The 20,788-nt window shown below is 36.2% G+C and overlaps 1 protein-coding gene and 1 long non-coding RNA gene across 3 annotated transcripts; one reads left to right on the top strand and one right to left on the bottom strand.

Annotated features, from left to right (window-relative positions):
* Nucleotides 1-1,594: 1,594 nt before the first annotated feature.
* Nucleotides 1,595-5,202, bottom strand: LOC131951649 (uncharacterized). Of its 2 annotated transcripts, XR_009388430.1 has the most exons (4): nt 5,023-5,202; nt 3,704-3,818; nt 3,421-3,561; nt 1,595-2,182 (listed from the first exon to the last, which is right to left on the bottom strand). It is a non-coding gene; the product is annotated as an uncharacterized LOC131951649 (long non-coding RNA). The 2 variants fall into 2 exon arrangements; XR_009388429.1 differs by lacking the exon at nt 3,421-3,561.
* Nucleotides 5,203-7,338: 2,136 nt separating this feature from the next.
* LOC131951645 (serine/arginine repetitive matrix protein 2) lies at nt 7,339-20,777 on the top strand. The gene is made up of 17 exons (XM_059313989.1): nt 7,339-7,531; nt 9,142-9,224; nt 9,381-9,535; nt 10,248-10,274; nt 10,408-10,514; nt 11,685-11,749; nt 12,039-12,122; nt 12,311-12,525; nt 13,022-13,276; nt 13,793-14,098; nt 14,617-14,996; nt 15,967-16,111; nt 18,042-18,116; nt 18,784-19,597; nt 19,984-20,224; nt 20,421-20,443; nt 20,675-20,777. The coding sequence occupies exons 1-17, from the start codon at nt 7,355-7,357 to the stop codon at nt 20,775-20,777; spliced, it is 3,255 nt and encodes a 1,084-aa protein (XP_059169972.1). The 5' UTR covers nt 7,339-7,354.
* Nucleotides 20,778-20,788: the final 11 nt, after the last annotated feature.

The following is a 20,788-nucleotide window of genomic DNA, read 5'->3' as shown; positions in this document are numbered from 1 at the left end:
TTTATATTAAAAAATAAAATTAAACCCAGGTTGACTCAATATGAAAGTCGTATTGCCTTTTCAGTACATGTCAACCAAAACGAATAACTTCCAATACAGGGATACAAGTTTTATATAACTATCTGGCAAACCACTGAGAATTTTGATTTTTTTTTTCAATTTAAATTACAGTCCTTTGTTTATATTTTACATTTCTGTGTGTACACACACACCCACAGGCATAGGCGCATTTTGACAACTGAAGTTCTCTTTCGGACATGACGGCCGGTGGGGCAAGAGTTCACCTGTTTCTGTGACCTCGGCATTTGAAAACTGGCCAGTTAAAAACGTCATAATTTGGCCAGCCACATTATATTCTGTACCTGTGGATACATTCATATAACTAATTTTTAAAAAATCTGTACAAAGAAAGTACAATGACGACTTGAAAGATTGCACATTTTATTTTACTTATATACACAGTTTTACATTTTAAATACATTTGCAAAGACATGTAAAAACGTGTAAACCTGGAACAACGACGTCACGATTGGTGAGTTGGGTCCACTAGGTAGGGATCAGATAGGGGGTTGCTTATCATATCATTATATTGAATATTGAGGCTAGGTTATAGGGAAACGGTATTGGCTTAATTACACTGTATCTGATTTTGTTTATTCTTGTTTTTTTTTAAATTCTGCTAATTAGAATAGCCTGATAAATAATTTATTTTATTAGTTTACGTTTTTTTTTAAAGATTGGTAAGATAAAATAACTAATTTGTCTTTGCAGTTGTTTTTAATGAAACAACTGTTTTTTTTCTAAAAAAAATGTTACGCGACTCTATAATGGGGAGCAATGTATATGTGGCTTAGCGGTAGACTGCTAACCCGTGAGTCTTGAGTTCGAATCCAGGTTCAAGTCAGTAGACTGTCCCTGATCCCACCCAGCTCTGATGGGTACCTAACTTACGTTAGGGAAATAAAGGCGGCTGGGCATAGTACTGACCACACTATCCCTTCATATGCCGAGGTCTATGAATCAGATGAACTCTACTTCATCTGCCCAATGTATCTTGGGCACGAACGGGATTAAGAAGAGAAGAAGACGTGTAAAAATGTAACAACGTAACTCTATATGAGGGAGGGTATGAGTAGACATATCATAATTTTGTAACATGGAGGTTGTAGGCTAAAGCTTTGCACAATTCTTTAACTGCTATAAGTTGGTAGAATTAGAATTAAGTTTAGCAGATAAAGGTTTTCACTTTTGAAAAACAAAAATTATCACTGTGCATGCAATAGATAAAAAAAAGATATCTTAACGGAAATCTCAAACTCGCTGCTAGGCTTTGGTTGACGTCATATTGTTGCCACGCCCCACTATGGACGCAACCTACATATTTGTATTTTACTTAAACATCGTTTACTTTCTCCTTGCAGATTCTTGTTTTTGCGTTGCATGTTTTAATTAAAGTACACAAAATTACCTTTCTTAGAAGAAATTTTCTCCAACATCGGACACTTATTTTCAATTCATTAATATGTGTGTGTGTGTGTGTGTGTGTGTGTGTGTGTGTGTGTGTGTGTGTGTGTGCGTGCGTGCGCGTGAGTGTGTATGCTTTTGATGATGATTGACTGAATGACTATTCACTATCGTGTGGGTAAAAGTAGAGTTTTTTTACATTCATTTATTTTAGTCTTGTTAATAATTTATGTAATAAGTCAATCTTTAAACAAAGTATGTACGTACTAACCTAATTGTTAATGTAATAAATTGAAATTTAATGATAAAATGTAAAATGTTTATTATTTAACGCGTTCCATTTCAATGATGTGAATATAAAGAAACATAACTGTTGTAATATAGTTGAAATAAAGTGGTCAGTAGTATTCTCCCTTTGATTTGGCCAATTGAAGAAATTGTTTAGATCAACAATGCAGGAAAAACTGGCACGTTCACGTTGTTGGCGGGATTCTAAATACGTGCTAAGATTTTTTTTCACCCAAACACTAATGTAAAATTATTTATAACTTTTGTCAGCTGATCAACGTCCCTCTCGTGTCGATGGTTGCCGGATATCGCCAAATTGAGAAGTTTAAATGTTACTATGACAACTATTCCTGAAGCTACTAGAAGCGAGGCATACAATGTCACAGTTTTAACTTGAGCCAGGTTCTGATAAAACGTCATTCTTCAGATTCTGTGGGAAAATACATTATCAATCATGAACTAAACATTTGTAAAAAAAAATCATTTATTGGCCTTTATAAATTGTCATAAATTACACACACACACACACACACACACACACACACACACATATATATATATATATATATATATATATATATATATATATATATATATATATATATATATATATATATCTTTAAAAAATCCCGGCTGTTAAAGGTTCTTTAAAATTGAAACTAAGAATAAACTAGAAATGGATCTCAACAAAGGGAATAACAGCTTCATTTTATTATTATTATATTCTTCTCTGCTGACACCAAGCCTATTCCTTGCTATATCCCATCTCAGCATAGAGTATCACTACTCACTAGGCTAACTTGATGATCAATACTGATCATGTCTACCCAACTGTATCAAAAGAGCAGAATTTCTTTCAAGCATCTCTTCAGGGGTGTGGCATTGCCCTCCACCAAATAAATAAATAAAAAAACTATATCGAGATTATATACCTTATCTAGGGTCCATTCCGCCCCCCCCCCTCGGAAATTTTAAGGGCGGTCCAGCACCCCCAAAAGTTTTGTATGCTCCCCACTCACTGAAAAAAAGTCTGAGAGAAACCCTGTAAAGAGTATGTCTGTAATCTACACGCTACAGCTCTACAAAGTGATTATAAATCACAGCTTATCATTATGATGCACAATGTTGCCATTAACTTGTATTTTATGCTTCAAGTCTGAGTTTCTTCCAGGCATCTTTTCGGGCGCCGCCCCCCCCCCCCCCGAAAAAAGTCTACCGCCCCCCGAACGAAATGAAATTTATATAAATAATATATACTATTAACAGTGTCCGCCACCCCGAAGAAAGTCTACCGCCCCCTCCCCCCCCCCCCCCCCCCCGAAAATTTTAAGTGTCCCCCCCCCCCCCGGAAAAAAGTCTAAAAGAAACACTGAAGTCAAACGTATGACTTTCAATTATAATTCGTGTTGCATCGGGCTGAGCTGGAATATCTAGTGTTTGGTATTAGTATTAAATTATACACTAAAATTAATCATATTTGACTGTGTGCCCTACAGTGGAAAGGTTTTTGACGATAATTTCGGTATATTAGAAGTTGTCTAATTTGTGTTATTGCTAGAATATCCACAACAACCCTAGCACTAAACCTAAGCTTAATTGTGACCCTTACAATACGGTAATTTTGTTATACCAGCATTTTTTTCAGAATAAAAAAATGTCTGCCCTTACTTCAGTGAGTTGTGAACTAAGTCCACACACGTGCTTTCCAAAAAGTGTTCAATCACAGGAACGACAACCTAGCACCATGAACAGAGTTATCGAACATGAGTATATTTCTCCTTGAAAAACAGCAACTATACAGCAACTTGTCTGACCACGCGAAAAGAGTTATGAAACATGAGTATATTTCTCCTTTAATACAGCAACTATACTAGACAACATGTCTGTCAACAACGACCCAAATCTTTACACACCTACTTTAGTTTTTTTTTTTACTGCACGCGTTATTTACCAATACAAACGTGTCAGCGATCGAAGACTTCAGTTCAGCAGACGACTATACGTATTGACTCAAGGACTTGGTAAATGTTGACATTGTTAACATCTGTTACAACAGGCAGCTTCTCCTGGCGGGGTTAGATGTATTTATATAAGAGTGTACGGGCATTTATTATGTCATGCAGCTGTGTTAGGGATTTAGATAATCCAGTGTATGCTTTAAGTGTGTTGTGTGATTTAAAAAAAAATGAAATTGTGTTAGTGTTCCTGAGGTTAAACAAGAAAGATCACATAAAGAAATGGTTTACAGTTGCTCCTTCCCGCTTAAGCTCTGAGAATCTCTAGGCCACACACTACTACAACCCTGGGCGATAATGAAACTAAACTCTCATCACTAGGCTCTGAGACGCTAAGCTCTCACAGTCCTAGGTTCTCGGGAGCCTAAGCTCTCAAATTACTAGGCTCTGAGACCCTAAGCTCTCACATTACTAGGCTCTGAGACCCTAAGCTCTCACAGTCCTAGGTTCTCGGGAGCCTAAGCTCTCACATTACTAGGCTCTGAGACCTTAAATTCTCACAAACCTATGCTCTCGGGACCCTACTAAGCTCTCACAAACCTAGGCTCTCGGGAGCCTAAGCTCTCACATTACTAGGCTCTCGGGACCCTAAATTCTCACAAACCTATGCTCTCGGGACCCTACTAAGCTCTCACAAATTTAAGCTCTCGGGAGCCTAAGCTCTCGCATTACTAGGCCCTGGGACCCTAAGCTCGCACAAAACTAGACTCACAAACTAAGGCTCTGGGGACCCTAAGCTCACAAACCTAGGCTCTCGTGGGTCTAAACTCTCACAGTCCTAAGAACTCGGGGACGTAAACACCCATAGTCCTAATCCTTAACGATCCTAAGCTCCCACAATTATGCCCCCCCCCCTTCGTCGGACTATCATGGTCCTAGCCTTACAGCCCTATGCTACCCTGGTACTCCCACATACCTTGACTCCCTCGGGCTTACAGACCCATATAGGACTAGAACACCAGTAATCATTTTATATTATGCAGTTGATACCAAATGATTAAACTCTGATTTTGAAAAAAAGAAAGCATAATCTAACTAAAGTTTAGTGCCATGCAAAAATATGGATGCGTTCGTATCATTGTATCAAAGAAAAGGGTTAAAGATAATCGATAACCCTTGTGTTAAGCTTAAGAAAAAAAAAAGATATGGTTTTGTTTAGTGTTACTGATATTTTTTTGCATACAGAAACAAAACGCAATAATGTGAGACAAAATATAAGAGCTTAAAGATTTTTTTTTAGCGTTTGCTACTTTACCTGATTTTGAACACATACATACAAATATTACTCGATCTCCGAAGAAAAAAAAACTATTCAGGATAACCTACAACGAAACAAAATACCAATATTGAATAAAAAGTATTTTTAAGTGTGTTTCACTTCTAACCCAGTTAAAACTTATAATCAGACCTACGTCTGCACACCTTGACCTACACACTGTAGGCGTGTCGAATGTACGAATGTACAGAGGCCTAGTTTAGTTTATAGCTGTATTGTTTGCTGTGAGAGAGAAAAAAATGTAGTAGTGAAAGCGTATCTGTCAGCGACAGGTCGTGTGGGATGGTAGGTGTGGTCGGGCTCCGGGGACTTTAAGTAAAAAAATAAATGAATCCTGGGACATGAAGTTGATATTCATGCAGTGGCGTAGCGAGGTCGGGTGTCACCCGGTGCGGCACCTAATGGTGTCACCCCCCAAAGGCATAGCGACCCTCCTGGGACAAACTTTCAAATTTTTTATTTGCACCCCCATTCAAACTTTCGATTTGCACCCCACCCCCTCAAACTTTCGATTTGCACCCCCCGTCCCTCAAACTTTCGATTTGCACCCCCCTCAAGTTTTTCTCTATATATTTTGCTATTTTTTGCCTTGGTGTCACCCCCTAAATGGTGTCACCCGGTGCGGTCCGCACCCCCCCCCCCTCGCTACGCCTCTGTATTCATGAGTGAGTGGTGTGGTAAGTGGGGGGGGGGAGAAGCTATACCGGCGGATATAAAAGGGAGCTACAGAGGAGAATGTAGAAGGGGGCTACATAGGCGGATGTAGAAGAGAGCTACATAATATAACCATTGCGCACCTAAAGAACGTGAAAACGCGCGTATAATAGTGCGGATGTAGTAGTAGTTGAATAAGACAGCCTACTGATTTGGACACAATTTTAATATATTCATAAATAATTATTAGGCATCCAATTAAGTCTAATTTAATGTCAGATTGCATTGTCTTTATGTCTTGACACACCTGCCAACTTTGAACCGAATCTGTCAGTTAGAAGTGCTCGAAATTTCGATAAGGCGTTTCAATCTAGACTGACAACAGATTGACGACAGAGGAAGCAAGTTAAATAAAAGCTTGTAAAAACTTTTAAAGAAAAAGCCTATATGTAATAATGCACTAAGACTAAAAAGTAGAAAATAAATTAGACACTACTATTTAAAAAAAAACTATAAAGTGTCCGCCCCATCGGAAATTTTAGTCCGCCCCCATTCCCCCCGAAACACTGTTTCGATCTATGACTACAGGCAGACTTTCGACAGACTGGACGAGGAAGCAAGTTAAATAAAAGCTTGTAATGAATACATTCTGAACCTCCCCCCCCCTGCTGAGTTTATTGGCGTGAATTACACAGGTCTTAACGGTGCGTTGCTACTCCACACCTTTTCAAAAGGCCATATCTTAACTCCTACGGACTGAATCTAGAAACACAAAATTGGTATCGATGTAATGGGAATTATTTTTATTTTTTTGGTGTATTTTTTTCTATGCTTGAATGAGGTTTTAAAATTACGTGCAACAGCCTAGTTTTACACAGTCGACGTTAATCAAATAAAATCGACTTGACATTAACTCATTGAGCTGTTTTCTGCCTCGCTTGTGTATAAACAGCAAAATAAACTCTGTTAAGAACTAGTTAAACGCAAAAAAAAGCGCCTTCGAATTTTTATAACTCTGGGGCGGGAAGCTTTCTCGTCGACGGAAGGTTCTTCCCTGGAATGGTGAGAAGAGAGTTTGTTTTTTAGACTTGGTATAGAAAAGGGGTGGACTGGCGCGTGGACTACCAGGAACCAGAGTTTCTTCCAAGCATCTCTTCGGGAGGGGGGGGGGCATGTCCCCCCTCCCCTTTCCGAAGAAAGTCTACCGCCCGAACGAAATGGAATTTATATAGAAAATATATACAAATCAAAAGTTTGAGGGGAGGGGGGGGGGGTGCAAATCGAAAATTGAAAGTTTGTCCCTGGGAAGAGTCGCTACGCTAAGGGGTGACACCATTAAGTGCCGCACCGGGTGACACCCGACCTCGCTACACCACTGCATAACTTAACGAACATTTCTTAACATTTTTCAGTTTGTTTAGTATATTTAGGCTTATGAAGAATTATTATACTGGATGTAAATAGTTTTATTTTCTACTTTTTTTTTGTCCAGAATCAAAAGTTTGTTCTAATATGTGGATCTAGATTGCTTAGGCCTAAACGTTTGTATCTAGAATCTATATTAGATCTAAATATTAAATAAAAAATTTTAACAGTTTTGAACTGTTTCTATTCGATGTCTGTATTTTAATCCTTGTTTTATAAGATCGACGCAAACATGGCGACCGAAGATAGTAAACTGAAGTTTCTTCCTCGGCATCTCCAAAGATCACAACCGGCTATGTCGAATAAATCTAAACGAAGAGTTACAGTTGAAGAAGAAAATGTTGGTGATGAATCTGACCGAAGAAGTGTCTTCGATCGATTAGGGCCGGGTGGCTCTCAAAGAAATGAGGTGTGTGTCTACTCCAGCCATTCTACTCTACTAACTCTACTTAAAAAACTACACTCCACTTCTACTATTTGTAACTAATAACTATAGTATTGGACAAAGGGAGATAATTTTCATTAAAAAAAACCTGCCCACAGCTCTTGAGTGATTTTTCAAATTTTGTTTTTACCACTGTCTCTTATTAAAGTAAAATTAATATGATATTAATTTCCAATCCACAAAGCAACCATTTTCGTGTATGAAACAGAATTTTGTAGATTTTCTTACTAAATCTAAAATTTAGGCTAGGCCTACTCAATTTTCAATTTAAACATGACCACTGAATGATAGACATCCATATTTAATCCATTAGGCACTAATTTTGAAGTTTTTAGTTCATTTTAAACTAAATTACTTAATTTAATATTTATTGTCACTCACTGCCATGCAGGACACACCTCTACGTGACAACCACTCTTACGTTTAAAGCTAAAGAAAACCAATAATCTGGTTAGACTTTTTAAGTGGCCATGCACCCAGACTTCTTCACTAGTGATCACCAAATAGCGGTCACATGGTTTAAAAAAAAATTTTTTGTTGTCATTCAGAAGTCGTGTCTTATAAAAAAAAGTGCTTGTAATATTTATTTTTTCATAGACTGATAACCCTAATAGTTCTACAGCCTCCAATTCATTTTTGTACTCTCCAGGCTGATATTTTAAAAGTTCTATAAATCTTAATGACACCGACTTTTAAATTTAGCCTTCATTCTCCAAAGCAAATTTTAAAATGCTTTTCTGGCATATTTAGCCCTGCCACCTATAGCATATTCTTATAACGTGAAAACCCGCTATTTTGCTCGTGGTAAACATTTTTAAAAGTAATTCTAAGAAGGTGTCTGGATCTAAGATGAAAAATCGTCGGAAGTCATGCATCCGGTCTGTACGCCATATTGTTGTTAGCAACCAGCCACACCTGCGGGGTAGCGAGCAATACTATTACACATGTCTCCATAAAGATAAGGGTGACCAGACAGATTCGAAACGGAAAACTGTGCAAAAATAAATGAGCAACAGAAAAATGCGCAGCAGAGAAATGTGCATACAGAAATTTGTGCACACAGAAAAATGCAAACACAAAAATGCGCACACAGAAAATTGCACAAATACAAAATTTTGAAAATTGTTCTCACAGAAAAATGCCCAAATAATGAAATTACACGGGGGTGGGGGGTGTTCTAGAATAACACCTTACGGAGTAGAGATGGATATAAAATTCATTTTGTTATAGGCACAATCCGTAAAATATATATTTTTGCCATGAAACGAGTTACTCTGTTTTGTAAAAATAAATAATTTCAGTCCCTCAGTCTGATGGGGCTTTAAATTTTGTGTTTTGTTATCTTATAATGGATATACTTTGAAATGGAAAATAATTCACTTTAAAAATTAGTGAGACTGGCTACAATATTTGTAATACAATATATTAATAAATAACTAACCGACCTTACAATTTACAGGATTTATAGTTCATACTATATGTATAATAATGTTATTTATTAGATTATTAAATTCTCATTTGTTCTAGTATTTAATGTTTGTATTTTATTAAACTTGAGTCACTTACATCAACAGAAATCCAAAGCTAGCTTTGATTTTCAAGACCAAGGTGAATATGCCAAAAGTTATAGTGGTGTTGTTAAGGATCGCAACAAACGGTAAGACTTGTGTATGGTATTTTCGTTTAAATGTTACATCAACAAATATTTCTGTTTTGATATTTGAATTTTAGAATAAACTTTATCAATAATATATGTTTAGTAAGAATTAAAGTTTTGAAGTGAAATTTGAGCAGCATTGTTTTTAATGTTCAGGGATACAGAAGCCAGTCCAGATAATCTCAGGCTGAAGTTTAAAGGGGGGAAGGACAGGGAAACCAAAGTCAAGTCCCAGGTTGTGGTGCGTGGGAAAACCGGTGCTGGGAGTGATGATGAGTCTGGGGACGACAGGGATGAGTGGTCAATGGATAGTAAGTTTTTTATGGGTTACACTTCGTTTGTGCTTTCCTCTAGCTTAGGGTGGTACTACAAGCCTCTCCCATCACATAGCATAGGCTGCATTATTTTCATCACAGGTAAATTAAAAGGGCTGAAATCCAGTATATAGGCCTGCTATAATAAAATAAAATTCTAGGTTTTAATCAACTCTAAATTTTAACCAAAAATAATTTTTTTAAGAGTATTTAAAATTGCTAACAATACATAGATCTACATTTAAATAAATTATGTATCATATGAATGCTTACTTTTCAAAATCAATATAGCTATTTAAAAGTTAAACAGTCTGTATAGCTATTTTTCCTTCCAAAAAAAAAAAGAAATAGTTTATTTAGTTTCCTACTAACACTGGTTTTAGTATATTAATTCTAATCTAAAGGTTAGCATATTTTACATACATTTTAAAATAGCAACATTTTAATAGCAGCTAGCAGCGACCATTGCCTGTATTTGACCTTTCTTATAAAAAAATTGAGTGATTGGGCTAAATAAACAAAAACAAGCTAGTTTTATATTTTTTTTAAATTGTATAATTAAGTTAAAAAAATCAATAAAAAACACCAGAAAAACTAGCTTTATTATAAAATAATGTAGTTAGGTGAAACAAAAATAGTTGTGTGATAAGATTAAAAATATAAAACACAATCTAGTACTATAATACATGTTGCCCTTGTCTTCTTTCAGTTGTTTCTAATAGTCACTTGTATGTAGGTAGGTAGCATATTTAAATCATGCATACTATGTAACTTAAGGCAGTTTGTTGAAGTACATCCGATAGAAAACTAAATTTTAATTCAAGTCTGCAAAATGTAACGAAAAATTTATTCTTGTTTATTTTCCAAAGAATTGGAGCATAAAAAGGAACCGGAACTTGAGCAAAAACGTTTGGAGATTCAGAGAGCCCTTGAAGCTTTAGAGGCCAATGAAGAAGGGCCCCCAGACCTGAAGAAGGTAACTGCTTTACCTATATGTGAATGAAAAAAATTTGCTACTAAAGTTAGATTACGACATGAAGTTAACTGTTGAATTCTATTTCTATATAAATAACAGAGTTTGATAATACTAGATTACTAGGCATGCTGCCCAGCTTCGCTTAGGCTTTCGAAAACATTGAGAATTTGAATGCTTAATTAATTCGCCCATATAAGGCGCCGTTCAGTCGAGGTCAGTTTTGACCCCCTCATCGTAGACTTTTTGGCCAACCGGCCCCCGTGTTCTGTCGCCCCAAGGCAAGATCCTGCCAAATTTGAAGCGCCTGCGGCGCCGGGAAGTGCCCTATCGGGCACCCGACAACTTAGCTTTATAGATCATCTAGATCTAGATCTAGAATCTCTAGATCTAGATGATCTAGAATATCTAGATCGAGATCAATATCTAGATCTAGAATCTCTAGATCTAGATCTAGAATCCAAATAGATAAAATAACTTTTTTAAGTTTAGGCCGAGAAAATCGTATTGTATACATTTCATAGCGTACATAGCTCTAAATCATATTTGAATGAAATAGTTCATTTCTTTATATTCTAAACTCGGAAGATGACGTCATCAGTTTCGTGCTCTTTTTTTAGTGTAAACAATAAGCGACGTCATTGTTAAATGCGTTCTTGTCTCAAGTTTATACAATTATCCGGTTGCATAAATAATACTACATTCGAATACGCCTTTATTTTTTATTTTTCTTCTTTAAATAATTTTGTGGTTATACATTTAAAACATCTAACATATTTTTTTCAACAAAAGTCCGTATAAAGGTATCCATATATCGCTGCCGATTCTGACGTGATGTCCGGCGAAAATATTTTGCGGACAGACAGAGAGAGAGAAGAGCGCACACAGCCTTTTATATATTAGGATTGTTTAAATTTCTATATGAATGATTATTTCCTGAAGTTTATGATTAAGGGTTTTGCTTAACCAGATATTTTGTCTTTATAATACACCTTATTCCTGCAGTCTCTAATATGCAGGAAGAAAAAGAAGTGATTTCCAGTGCTTTAAACACAATAGTTGTATCAATAAAAGAAAAATTTCTTGAATTAAACCCATTGAACATGAACACTAATTGTGTATTTTTTAAAGAATTTATACAAAGCAGTTGTTAACTTCTTCATGATTTAACAGTCAGATTCCTCAGTGTCTGACAGTAGCCCTGAGAGATCTCATTCAAAGAAGAAAGACAAAGCAAGGTGAGCAAATAAAGGCAACTATTTTTTTATTATCTTTTTAGTTTTTAAATTCACAATATATAAAACATTTTTTTAATCAAGTTGCAAATTTTCATAGGTGAGCAAATAAAGGCAACTATTTTTTTATTATCTTTTTAGTTTTTAAATTCACAATACATAAAACATTTTTTTAATCAAGTTGCAAATTTTAATAGGTGAGCAAACAAAGGCAACTATTTTTTTTATTTATCTTTTTAGTCTTTAAATTCACAATACATAAAACATTTTTTAATCAAATTTCATCTAATAGCAAAAAAAAAGAGAAGAAAAAGAGCAAGAAAAGTTTTACAGACAAAGACGTCCTTGTTGACAAAACAAAAGAAGGAAAACGGAAGTAATATAATTTCATATTTCACTGTCTTTTAGAGTTTATTCAATTAAAATTTTTTTTTTTAACTTAACTAAATAGGTTAAAGAAAAACTTAATTGCCAGTTTTTGATTTCTAATATTGTATTTAATAATTTTAAATATTAAATAAGTGAAGCATGAAATATTTTAAAATAATTATTTAACACCGTCAGACACGGAACAGACGAAGATGATGATGAACATGTTTCTCGTAAGAAGCGTAAAAAGAAAAACAAAGATAAGAAGCACAATGAGGACCCACCTGTTAGTCTACCAAGCGAAGCTAGTGTGAAGCCAAAGAAGGCTGGGTTAAAAGGTGGAAAGTTAGCTGCAGACTTGTATGATCCAGAGTCCCCAACATCCGTCCCTCATGAAGACACTCCTGATGGTGAGTTCAGCGCAAGACAGTTTTTAAAAAAAAAAATTTCAAATGTGCTGACAATTTATGTAAAAAAAACAAGCAGTAAAATGATACATTATTTAGCTCCAACTTATAAGTTGTAAAATATATCTTAAAAAGTCCTATTATGATAACATAGTTTTTAACCAAATTATTCACTTCACATTGTTTTTATGAAAACAATGGTAGAACATATCCATGTTTTGTTTTATTTCTGCTTTTGGTGCTTTTGTAATTAGGGTTAGGATTACATTAAGATCAACTATTGTTTGGATCAAGGTTAGGTTAGGAACAGTAAAAAGCAACACAAATACATCTTCTACTCCAAATTTCATGCTATAAAAAGCAAAAATTATTAATGGGTTTTAAAATTTAAAATATTGCACAGAACAGAACAATTAATGGAACAAAATATAAGCCCCTAATGAAATGGTAAAACTGGGAATTGTTCTGAGACAATTTCTTTAACAAAATTTTTTCTCAGATAAAAGGTTTTTATCATCATCTCCAAAACTTAAAAATAAAGGAAAGAAAAAAAAGAAGAAAGTGAAAGCAGTTGCTGATGCTCCAGGAAAGGCCAAGAAGTTGCTGTCTCCATTGAAAAAGGTCCTGAAATTAAAGCGGGGTCCAGCCTCCCTCAAGAGATCAAGATCACCCAGCGCTGGTTCACCTGCCAGGAGACATTCCAAGTCCAGATCATCATCCAGTTCTTCAGACAGCTCTAGCTCCCAGAGTACAGGTATGGCAGCAAGCTGTTCATGTCTCATCCTGTCCTTTCTCTGCCTTTCTAATTGTAGTATATTCATTCTTTATTTACCCTGAGTCAACTCAGCTATAATGGGTACCTGACTCATTTTAAGTTAAGACAGCTGGGTATAAAACTGACCTATATATTCCCTCATATGCTGTTGCCACAGAAACAGGTGAACTCTATCTGTCATATAGACCACCAGCTCAGAAACAGTAACTTAATCTGACAATCTTTACATTATCATAGCTTTAACTGGTGTTGAATATTTTACCCTGTAGAAAAATACCATTACCATAATATACCACACCAATTTCACTACATAGTTTTTTAACTTTCTATATATGTATATTACATGCCTTAGGCTATGCGGTTACCTCAAACAATAATTTATTGAAAAAATAAACTTAGATGTACCTTTTTAACATTTTATTAAACAGTAGATATAATTTTTTGTGGAGTTAGATTTTTTCTAGTAATTTCAGTGTTTTATTTGTGTGTGTCTAGCAAGAAAAAAGAAAGGTCATGATTCTGCACATGATAGAGGAAGGAAAGCTTCAAAGTCAGTCGAGAAAAAGAAACGGGTTCAGAGTTATAGATCAGCTTCTTCCACATCCTCATCTTCTTCGTCATCGTCATCATCTTCTGATAACAGGGGTAGGAGGAGGCAGAAGAAATCTTATCATTCCCAAGACCGATCTGCTGTCCGATCACATGACAGGTCGACCTCCAGGGCTAAGCTGAGGTCACCTGTCGAGTCGGTTGTACGCAAGGAGGTGAAAGTTGAGCGCAAGAAAAGAGGAAACAGTGCAGGTAAGATTAATTGAGTCGCTGGATCAGCTGTTTATTTTAATAAAGTGTAATTTTTTTGGAATAAAAATTAGTTTTGATTTCAAGCTAGAGAACTATTGGATCATCTGAGGGTCAGGAAGAAAGAAAAAGTTAACATTGTTTTTTTTTTAATAAATAATACTTGAACTAAATGAAACCCACCTCCCTTCTTCTACTAATCTAAATTGTGATAAACAAAAGTATTTAGGTGATGTAAACCAAGAAGCTGTACTGGGACCAACATAAACAAATTTGTTATCTAACAGTAATAAAAACATTGTCAGTTCAGAATTTCAAATTTCTCAGCAGTTGAGAAATTCCATTTTTAAAAATCCTACAGGAGCTTTACTTTTTTAAAAGAACTTTAAAAATATTGCACAATGAAAGAAACTTTGCATTGTGAGTAGTAAGTAAATGAGGACATCCTTTGTATTGCTTTCTTCACATGTAGTTTAAACAAGATCGTTTCTAATTAATTAAATTCTACATGTCTGTTGTAGATTCATGGCCAGCCACAAAGGATGAGCGCAGTGAGAGCAGACCAGAGAGGCAGAGTTTAGACAGGGGGAGAGACAAGGGCAGGAAGGATGCGCGGGGCGGCAACAGGCATTCCCTGTCACAGGCAGGCAGGGGCACGAAGGAGAACAGACAGAGTGCCCGTGATGGGGGTCGCAAAGATGGGAAAGATCAGAAGACTGGAAAGACGGATTCTAAGGAAGGAGGGAGGAGGGATGGAGGGAAAGGTGATAGAGGAGACCAGCGTAAAGATAACAGGGATGGAGGGAGAGGCGATCATAAAGATAGCAGCCTCAACAAAGATAGAGAGAAGAGAGGAGGGTCTCAGGATGAGAGGACGAGGAGAGGTTTCACCGCACAGCAGGTTGGATGTTTTCCCATCCATCTCCAACATTCTAATCCATTTATATTATTTTAATCCATGTATATCATTCTAATCCGTGTCCAACTTTCTAATCCATGTCCATCACTTAACGAATGTGAGACATGGACGGGGTTGAAGGACAACGTACAACGATCCAATATCATTCCATAGAAATCACTAAACAGAATGCCGTTGATTCCTTTCACAGTTTAATAGCACACAACAGACACGACTGGACGACGAAAGCCAAAGATATTGACAACCTCACGCAACAAGACCAAGACTGATTTCCACTACTTTCCCTAACAACCAAATCATACTCTCACACGTCACATCCTTACTTGCCTTATCACATTCAACATCTTTTATTAATATTATACACATTCCACTACACACATACTCTCATACCCATTCAGTACACTAAAATACCATTCACAACATATAGCATTCTAATATGTTGCTGTTGCAACTTTCTAATCCTTCCATGTCCTACACACAAATTCATGTATATAATTCTTATTCATGTCCAACTTTCTAATCCATGTACAGCATTATAATCCTTGTCCATCATTCTAATTAATGTATAGCATTATAATCTGCATTCATCATTCTAATTCATGTCTAACATTCTAATTCATGTCTAACATTCTAATTCATGTCCAACATTCTAATTCATGTCCAACATTCTAATCCATGTCTATCATTTTAATCCATTTCCAACATTCTTATCCGTGTATATCATTCTAATATGTTGTTGTCGTCTGTTTTTTTTTGTTCTAAATCCTGTCCTTCAATCTAAACCATGTCCAGCAAGCAACACCATTATCATCTATCTAATCCACCCCAAACATTCTCCTCTCCATTATTCTAATCTATCTTTTTAATCTGTCCTTCATTTCAATCCTTTTCCAATGTACCAATCTACTTTTATGTGTTTTAAAAAGATCTCTCCCCAATTTATACCCCACAGGCTGAACGTGGTGGCAGATTCACACAGAGAAGTGAAGATGGTGACAGACGCACCTTTGAGGAACCCAGGGGTAGATTTACTGGCACTGACAGCCAGCGCGTTGGCCAGTTTGGAGTGGAGAGACAGAGAGGTGGATTCGAAAGGGGTCAGTAAATAGAAGAATAGCTGTTAAAAATAGCTTCATTGTTATAAGGTTATCTGCTTATATACGGTTGAAACCAATCAAGGGGATTGTGATTTCCTAATATATTTTTCTAGTTGTTGTGAAGGTAACCTACCTGGTCTGTCAGCATGAGGAATGTACCTTGATGTAGTAGAATATTTCATGCTTTTCCTACCATGCTTTATATATATATACTAGCCGTCCCGGCCAGGCCCTGCTCTGGCTTCTGTGAAAAACCTTTCTGTTAAAGACCATTACCTGTGTGTTTAGTAATCATCATAAACCCGGCATTGCTCACCCAAACCACGACCAACCAAAACCAAAACAACAAAACGCAAACATAACGCTAACACAATTACAAATACAAACGAAAACAAAAACCTAGCAACAAACCCAACCACAACCACAAACACCAATACAAACACAAAGAAAAAACAAACAAAAAAGCAAACGAAAACAAAAACCTAACAACAAACCCAACCACAAACACCAATACCAACAAAAAAAAAAAAAAAAACGAAAAAGCAAACGAAAACAAACCAAATCCAAACGCAAAACCAACCAAAAACACAAATACAAACCCAAACAAAAAAACACAAACAAAAACGAAAAAAGAAAGAACGAAAACAAACCAAATCCAAACGCAAAACCAACCAAAAACACAAACACAAACCCAAACAAAAAAAAACACAAACAAAAACGAAAAAAGAAAGAACAAAAACGAACCAAATCAAAACGCAACCACTAACGCAAACCCACCTAAACACAAAGAAAACACTAACGCGAACATAAACGCCCGGGGCAGAATCGCCTGTTTTAGCTTAATAAACGACTATAGTACCCCAACTTATTCATAGTTTTTGCACTCACTTAAACGAACGCGCCTGTTTCAATTTAATGAACAATTATAATACTCCAAGCTTATCCGTAAAATACCTAAAACATTTGCACTTGATCAATCCCCGCTAATTATGTAATTATTTTTTTCCCAACACCAAAACAAAGTAATTAAAAAGTAAATGCTTTTCAACTAATGCAATGATTTCATAAAGGGAAGTAATTGTGTTTTGCCTAATTTATCAAAGGGAAGTAAGCGCTATAGGACTAAATAAAAACATAATTAGAATTTTTGTAAAAGATGATATTTTTTTAAAACTTGTGTTTAATGAACATGCCGACAATTATTACTATAATTTGAAAAATGAAAATGATTTCCCAACACTTTTAATAGTAATTTTTTAACTCATAAATTTAGACAAACGCGCACGATAATTGATCTAACACTTAAATCCGTAGAAATGCCAACGACAAACATATGCGTTACAGAATTGAGCTTTATATATTAGATATATATTTTTATACATTTTCTTAACTGCATTATACCTTGGTTTAGCATTTTGTCTGAGTATTCGTTGTGTAATGCTATCACATTGTTATTCAAAATAGCCATTTAATGGTGTAAATTGTCACTGCATATTTATTTTTAGTGTAGCATTTTAATTTATTTTTCTTTTTTTTTTAACTTTAGGCTCTGATAATTTTGTCATTCATCCATGCCTTTTGCCATGATAATTTTGTCACATCCCTGCCTTTGCCACATCTGGAGGCATATATAATTTGGACAGACTTTTATCCATGTTTTTTGTTCCACTTTTAGGCAGTGATAATATTGACAGACTTTTATCCATGTTTTTTGTTCCACTTTTAGGCAGTGATAATTTTGACAGACTTTTATCCATGTTTTTTGTTCCACTTTTAGGCAGTGATAATATTGACAGAGTTTTATCCATGTTTTTTGTTCCACTTTTAGGCAGTGATAATTTTGACAGACTTTTATCCATGTTTTTTGTTCCACTTTTAGGCAGTGATAATATTGACAGACTTTTATCCATGTTTTTTGTTCCACTTTTAGGCAGTGATAATATTGACAGACCAGGTCAAAGAGAAGGTTTTGAGCAGCGGGGGCGGGGGAGAGGTGGCTTTTCAGGTGTTGTAGATGGCTTATTTATTTTTGTTCAACTATTTTATTTAGTCAGGGCTGCGAGAATCTCTTTTTCTTTTTTTCCCCAAAAGATGCTTTATTTTTGTTATAAATTTTAAAAATAAGAAAATATTCTCATGTTATTCAAACAATTTTGTGTAGTGAATTAAAAATAAAATGAAAAAGGTAGTTATAAGACTGGTTTTACTTGGTAATTATTTTATTATTTAATGGGCTGAAAAATAGATTGTCACTCTTTACAAGTAAAAGTTATTAAATAGTAATTATTGAACTGTTCATTACCAAAACATATTTGAACAACAGTACTGTTTGTAACCTGCCTGTGCATCACGTGACCTTTATTGTGAATGACCTAATCATTTATCACAGTTTTTGATATCCTGTCTCCCACTAGCTATTATTTTCCTTAAAATCACTGTTGAGTGCATGTTTTAGTTTTGTTTGCTTGTTGTGTAATGATGTTAACCTGCCTGAATCCTGGGTAAAAAGCCTACACTTCTGTAGATAAAAGGATTAAGTTTTGTGCATCTGGTGAAGAATTCTGTATTACATGTTTTAATGCTCTTCTTATATTTATTATTTACCCCTTATTAAATCTCCTTTACATTTTGATGATGATTTGTTTTTAAAGTTTTAAAATTTGATTTTAAAGGACGAGGAGGAGAGACCAGAGGAGGCAGAGACTGGGATGAAAGAGGAAGAAGGGAAGGAGATAACTTTAGGGATGAGTGGGAGAATGAAAGAGAAGGCAGAGGAGGATTCGGTAGCTTCAGAGAAGGTGGGAGAGAGTTTGGAGGAGGAAGAGAAGAAAGGAGGCAAGGTGGTAGAGAAGAGCGACTCCTCCCTCACCTGGGAGGGGGAGGAGATGCAGGGAAACTTCTCCCTGCTCCTGACTCCAGGGGTCAGCCGAGAGGTTCCGGGTTCCGCGATGATGACTCCGAGAAGCGGGACTGGAAGCCGCGAGACAGCACTCCTCAGGCGACATCGAGAAAAAATTCTAAAGACCGGGACAGAAGTGTTAAAGATGAAGCCAGTGACAGAACCCGGGCCGATGCCAAGAGTGAGAGCTCTGCTAAAGTCTCAGACAAGGACAGCAAGAGCAGAACCACTGAAAAGTCCAGCAGCAACAGCAAGCAGAGTACGGGGTCAAAGGCCAAACCAGAGTCCGGGAAAGAGGAGTCCCCCATGGCTAGGGATGAAACCTCTCTGGCTACCCTGTTCTCCCAAACAGAGACCACCGTCAGCCTGAAGAAAAAAACGACCAGTAAAAGTTTTGGTGGAAAGAAGAGCCCCAAGAAACCAGAGGACACAAAGGCCCAGGAGAAAGGCAAGACAGGGGTGGGGGCTGCTAGACGAGGCATCAAGCCACCTGAGAAGAAAGCGCCGGTGTCTAAGGCTTCAGAGAGCAGCAGAAGTAAGGACGCAAGCAAGGATGACAGAAGTGTAAAGAAAGATGATACAACAAAGTAGGTGTTGCTTTTATTTAACTACTTCTTCTTATTTGTTCTTAATTGTTATATTTGAGGGGGATTTCCTCCAACACCATAAAATATTGTTTGTCAATATGTTATGCACCACATGCCCCATGCTCTCCAAATTCAGCCTGCTTCTCTTTCTGGATTTGTTTTCATATTCTATGTCCATCCAAGAACAATCAGCAAGACAGCAATTAATTAATTTTGGAGTTATCTCTCCTAAATGAGTTGATGTCTTCAGCTAACGACCCACATCTGCCCATGGGACCAAATTATGAGCTCTCTAGCCCGACCACACCTTCCCCTTACTACTACTGAAAACGAAATTCAAACAGACCGGATACTTTAATTTTTGTGTCATTTGTTGTTTATTGTAGAGAAAAGTCTTCCAGAACCCCCTCGCCCAAAGGCTCTCAGAAGAGTGGAGACTCCAGACATTCCCAGTCCAAGTCATCTCGCAGGTCCTCTAAGTCACCGGAACATAAACGTGGTACAGCCAGGTCACCAGGTGGCGCCAAGCGTCCAGCTGATCCTGTCAAATCCCCAGCCAAAGCCTCCCACTCCCCAGCACCTTCAAGTGTTAAGGACAGGGATAGGGGGCGCAACAAAGGAAATGATGTGAGTAGTTTCTTCAAATTTACTTGTTACATGAGAAAAACTTAACGCAGTTGTTGTTGTGTAGTGAATGTTGACTAATAGTGTTTTTTTATGTTGATAATTTTGTAGAGGAGAAATGAGAGAAAAAAACGTAATGCAGTTGTTGTCGTGTAATGAATGTTGCCTTACTGTGTTTTTGATGTTGATAATTTTGTAGAAGAGAAATGAGAGGGAAAAAATGTAATGCAGTTGTTGATGTTGTGTAATGAATGTCAACTAATTGTATTTTTTATGTTGATAATTTTGTAGAGGAGAAATGAGATAAGGAAAACAAAATGCAGTTGTAGATGTGTAATGATTGTCAACTAATTGTGTTTTTGATGTTGTCATTTTGTAAGATGAGTAAAAATTAACTCAGTTAATGTTATGTAGTGAATGTTAACTTTATTTTTGTTGTTGATAATTTTGTAGAAGAGAAATGAGAGAAGAAAAACATAACGCAGTTGTTGATGTTTGTTGTGTAGTGAATGTTATCTGTGCTTTAGATGTTGATAATTCTGTAGAAGAGAAATGAGAGGAAAAAAA

Source organism: Physella acuta, unplaced genomic scaffold, assembly GCF_028476545.2.
Source record: "Physella acuta isolate Inbredline_101_S28 unplaced genomic scaffold, ASM2847654v3 ptg000819l, whole genome shotgun sequence".
Taxonomy (NCBI): domain Eukaryota; kingdom Metazoa; phylum Mollusca; class Gastropoda; family Physidae; genus Physella; species Physella acuta.
This window is presented reverse-complemented; position numbering and strand designations above follow the sequence as displayed.

Excerpts from the sequence above, each read along its gene's own strand:
- LOC131951645 (XM_059313989.1), top strand. The coding sequence starts at position 7,355 with ATGGCGACCGAAGATAGTAAACTGAAGTTTCTTCCTCGGCATCTCCAA. Across the intron at positions 10,275-10,407 it reads TAATAGTCACTTGTATGTAG|AATTGGAGCATAAAAAGGAA; the intron begins GTAGGTAGCATA and ends TATTTTCCAAAG. Across the intron at positions 14,099-14,616 it reads GAAAAGAGGAAACAGTGCAG|ATTCATGGCCAGCCACAAAG; the intron begins GTAAGATTAATT and ends TGTCTGTTGTAG.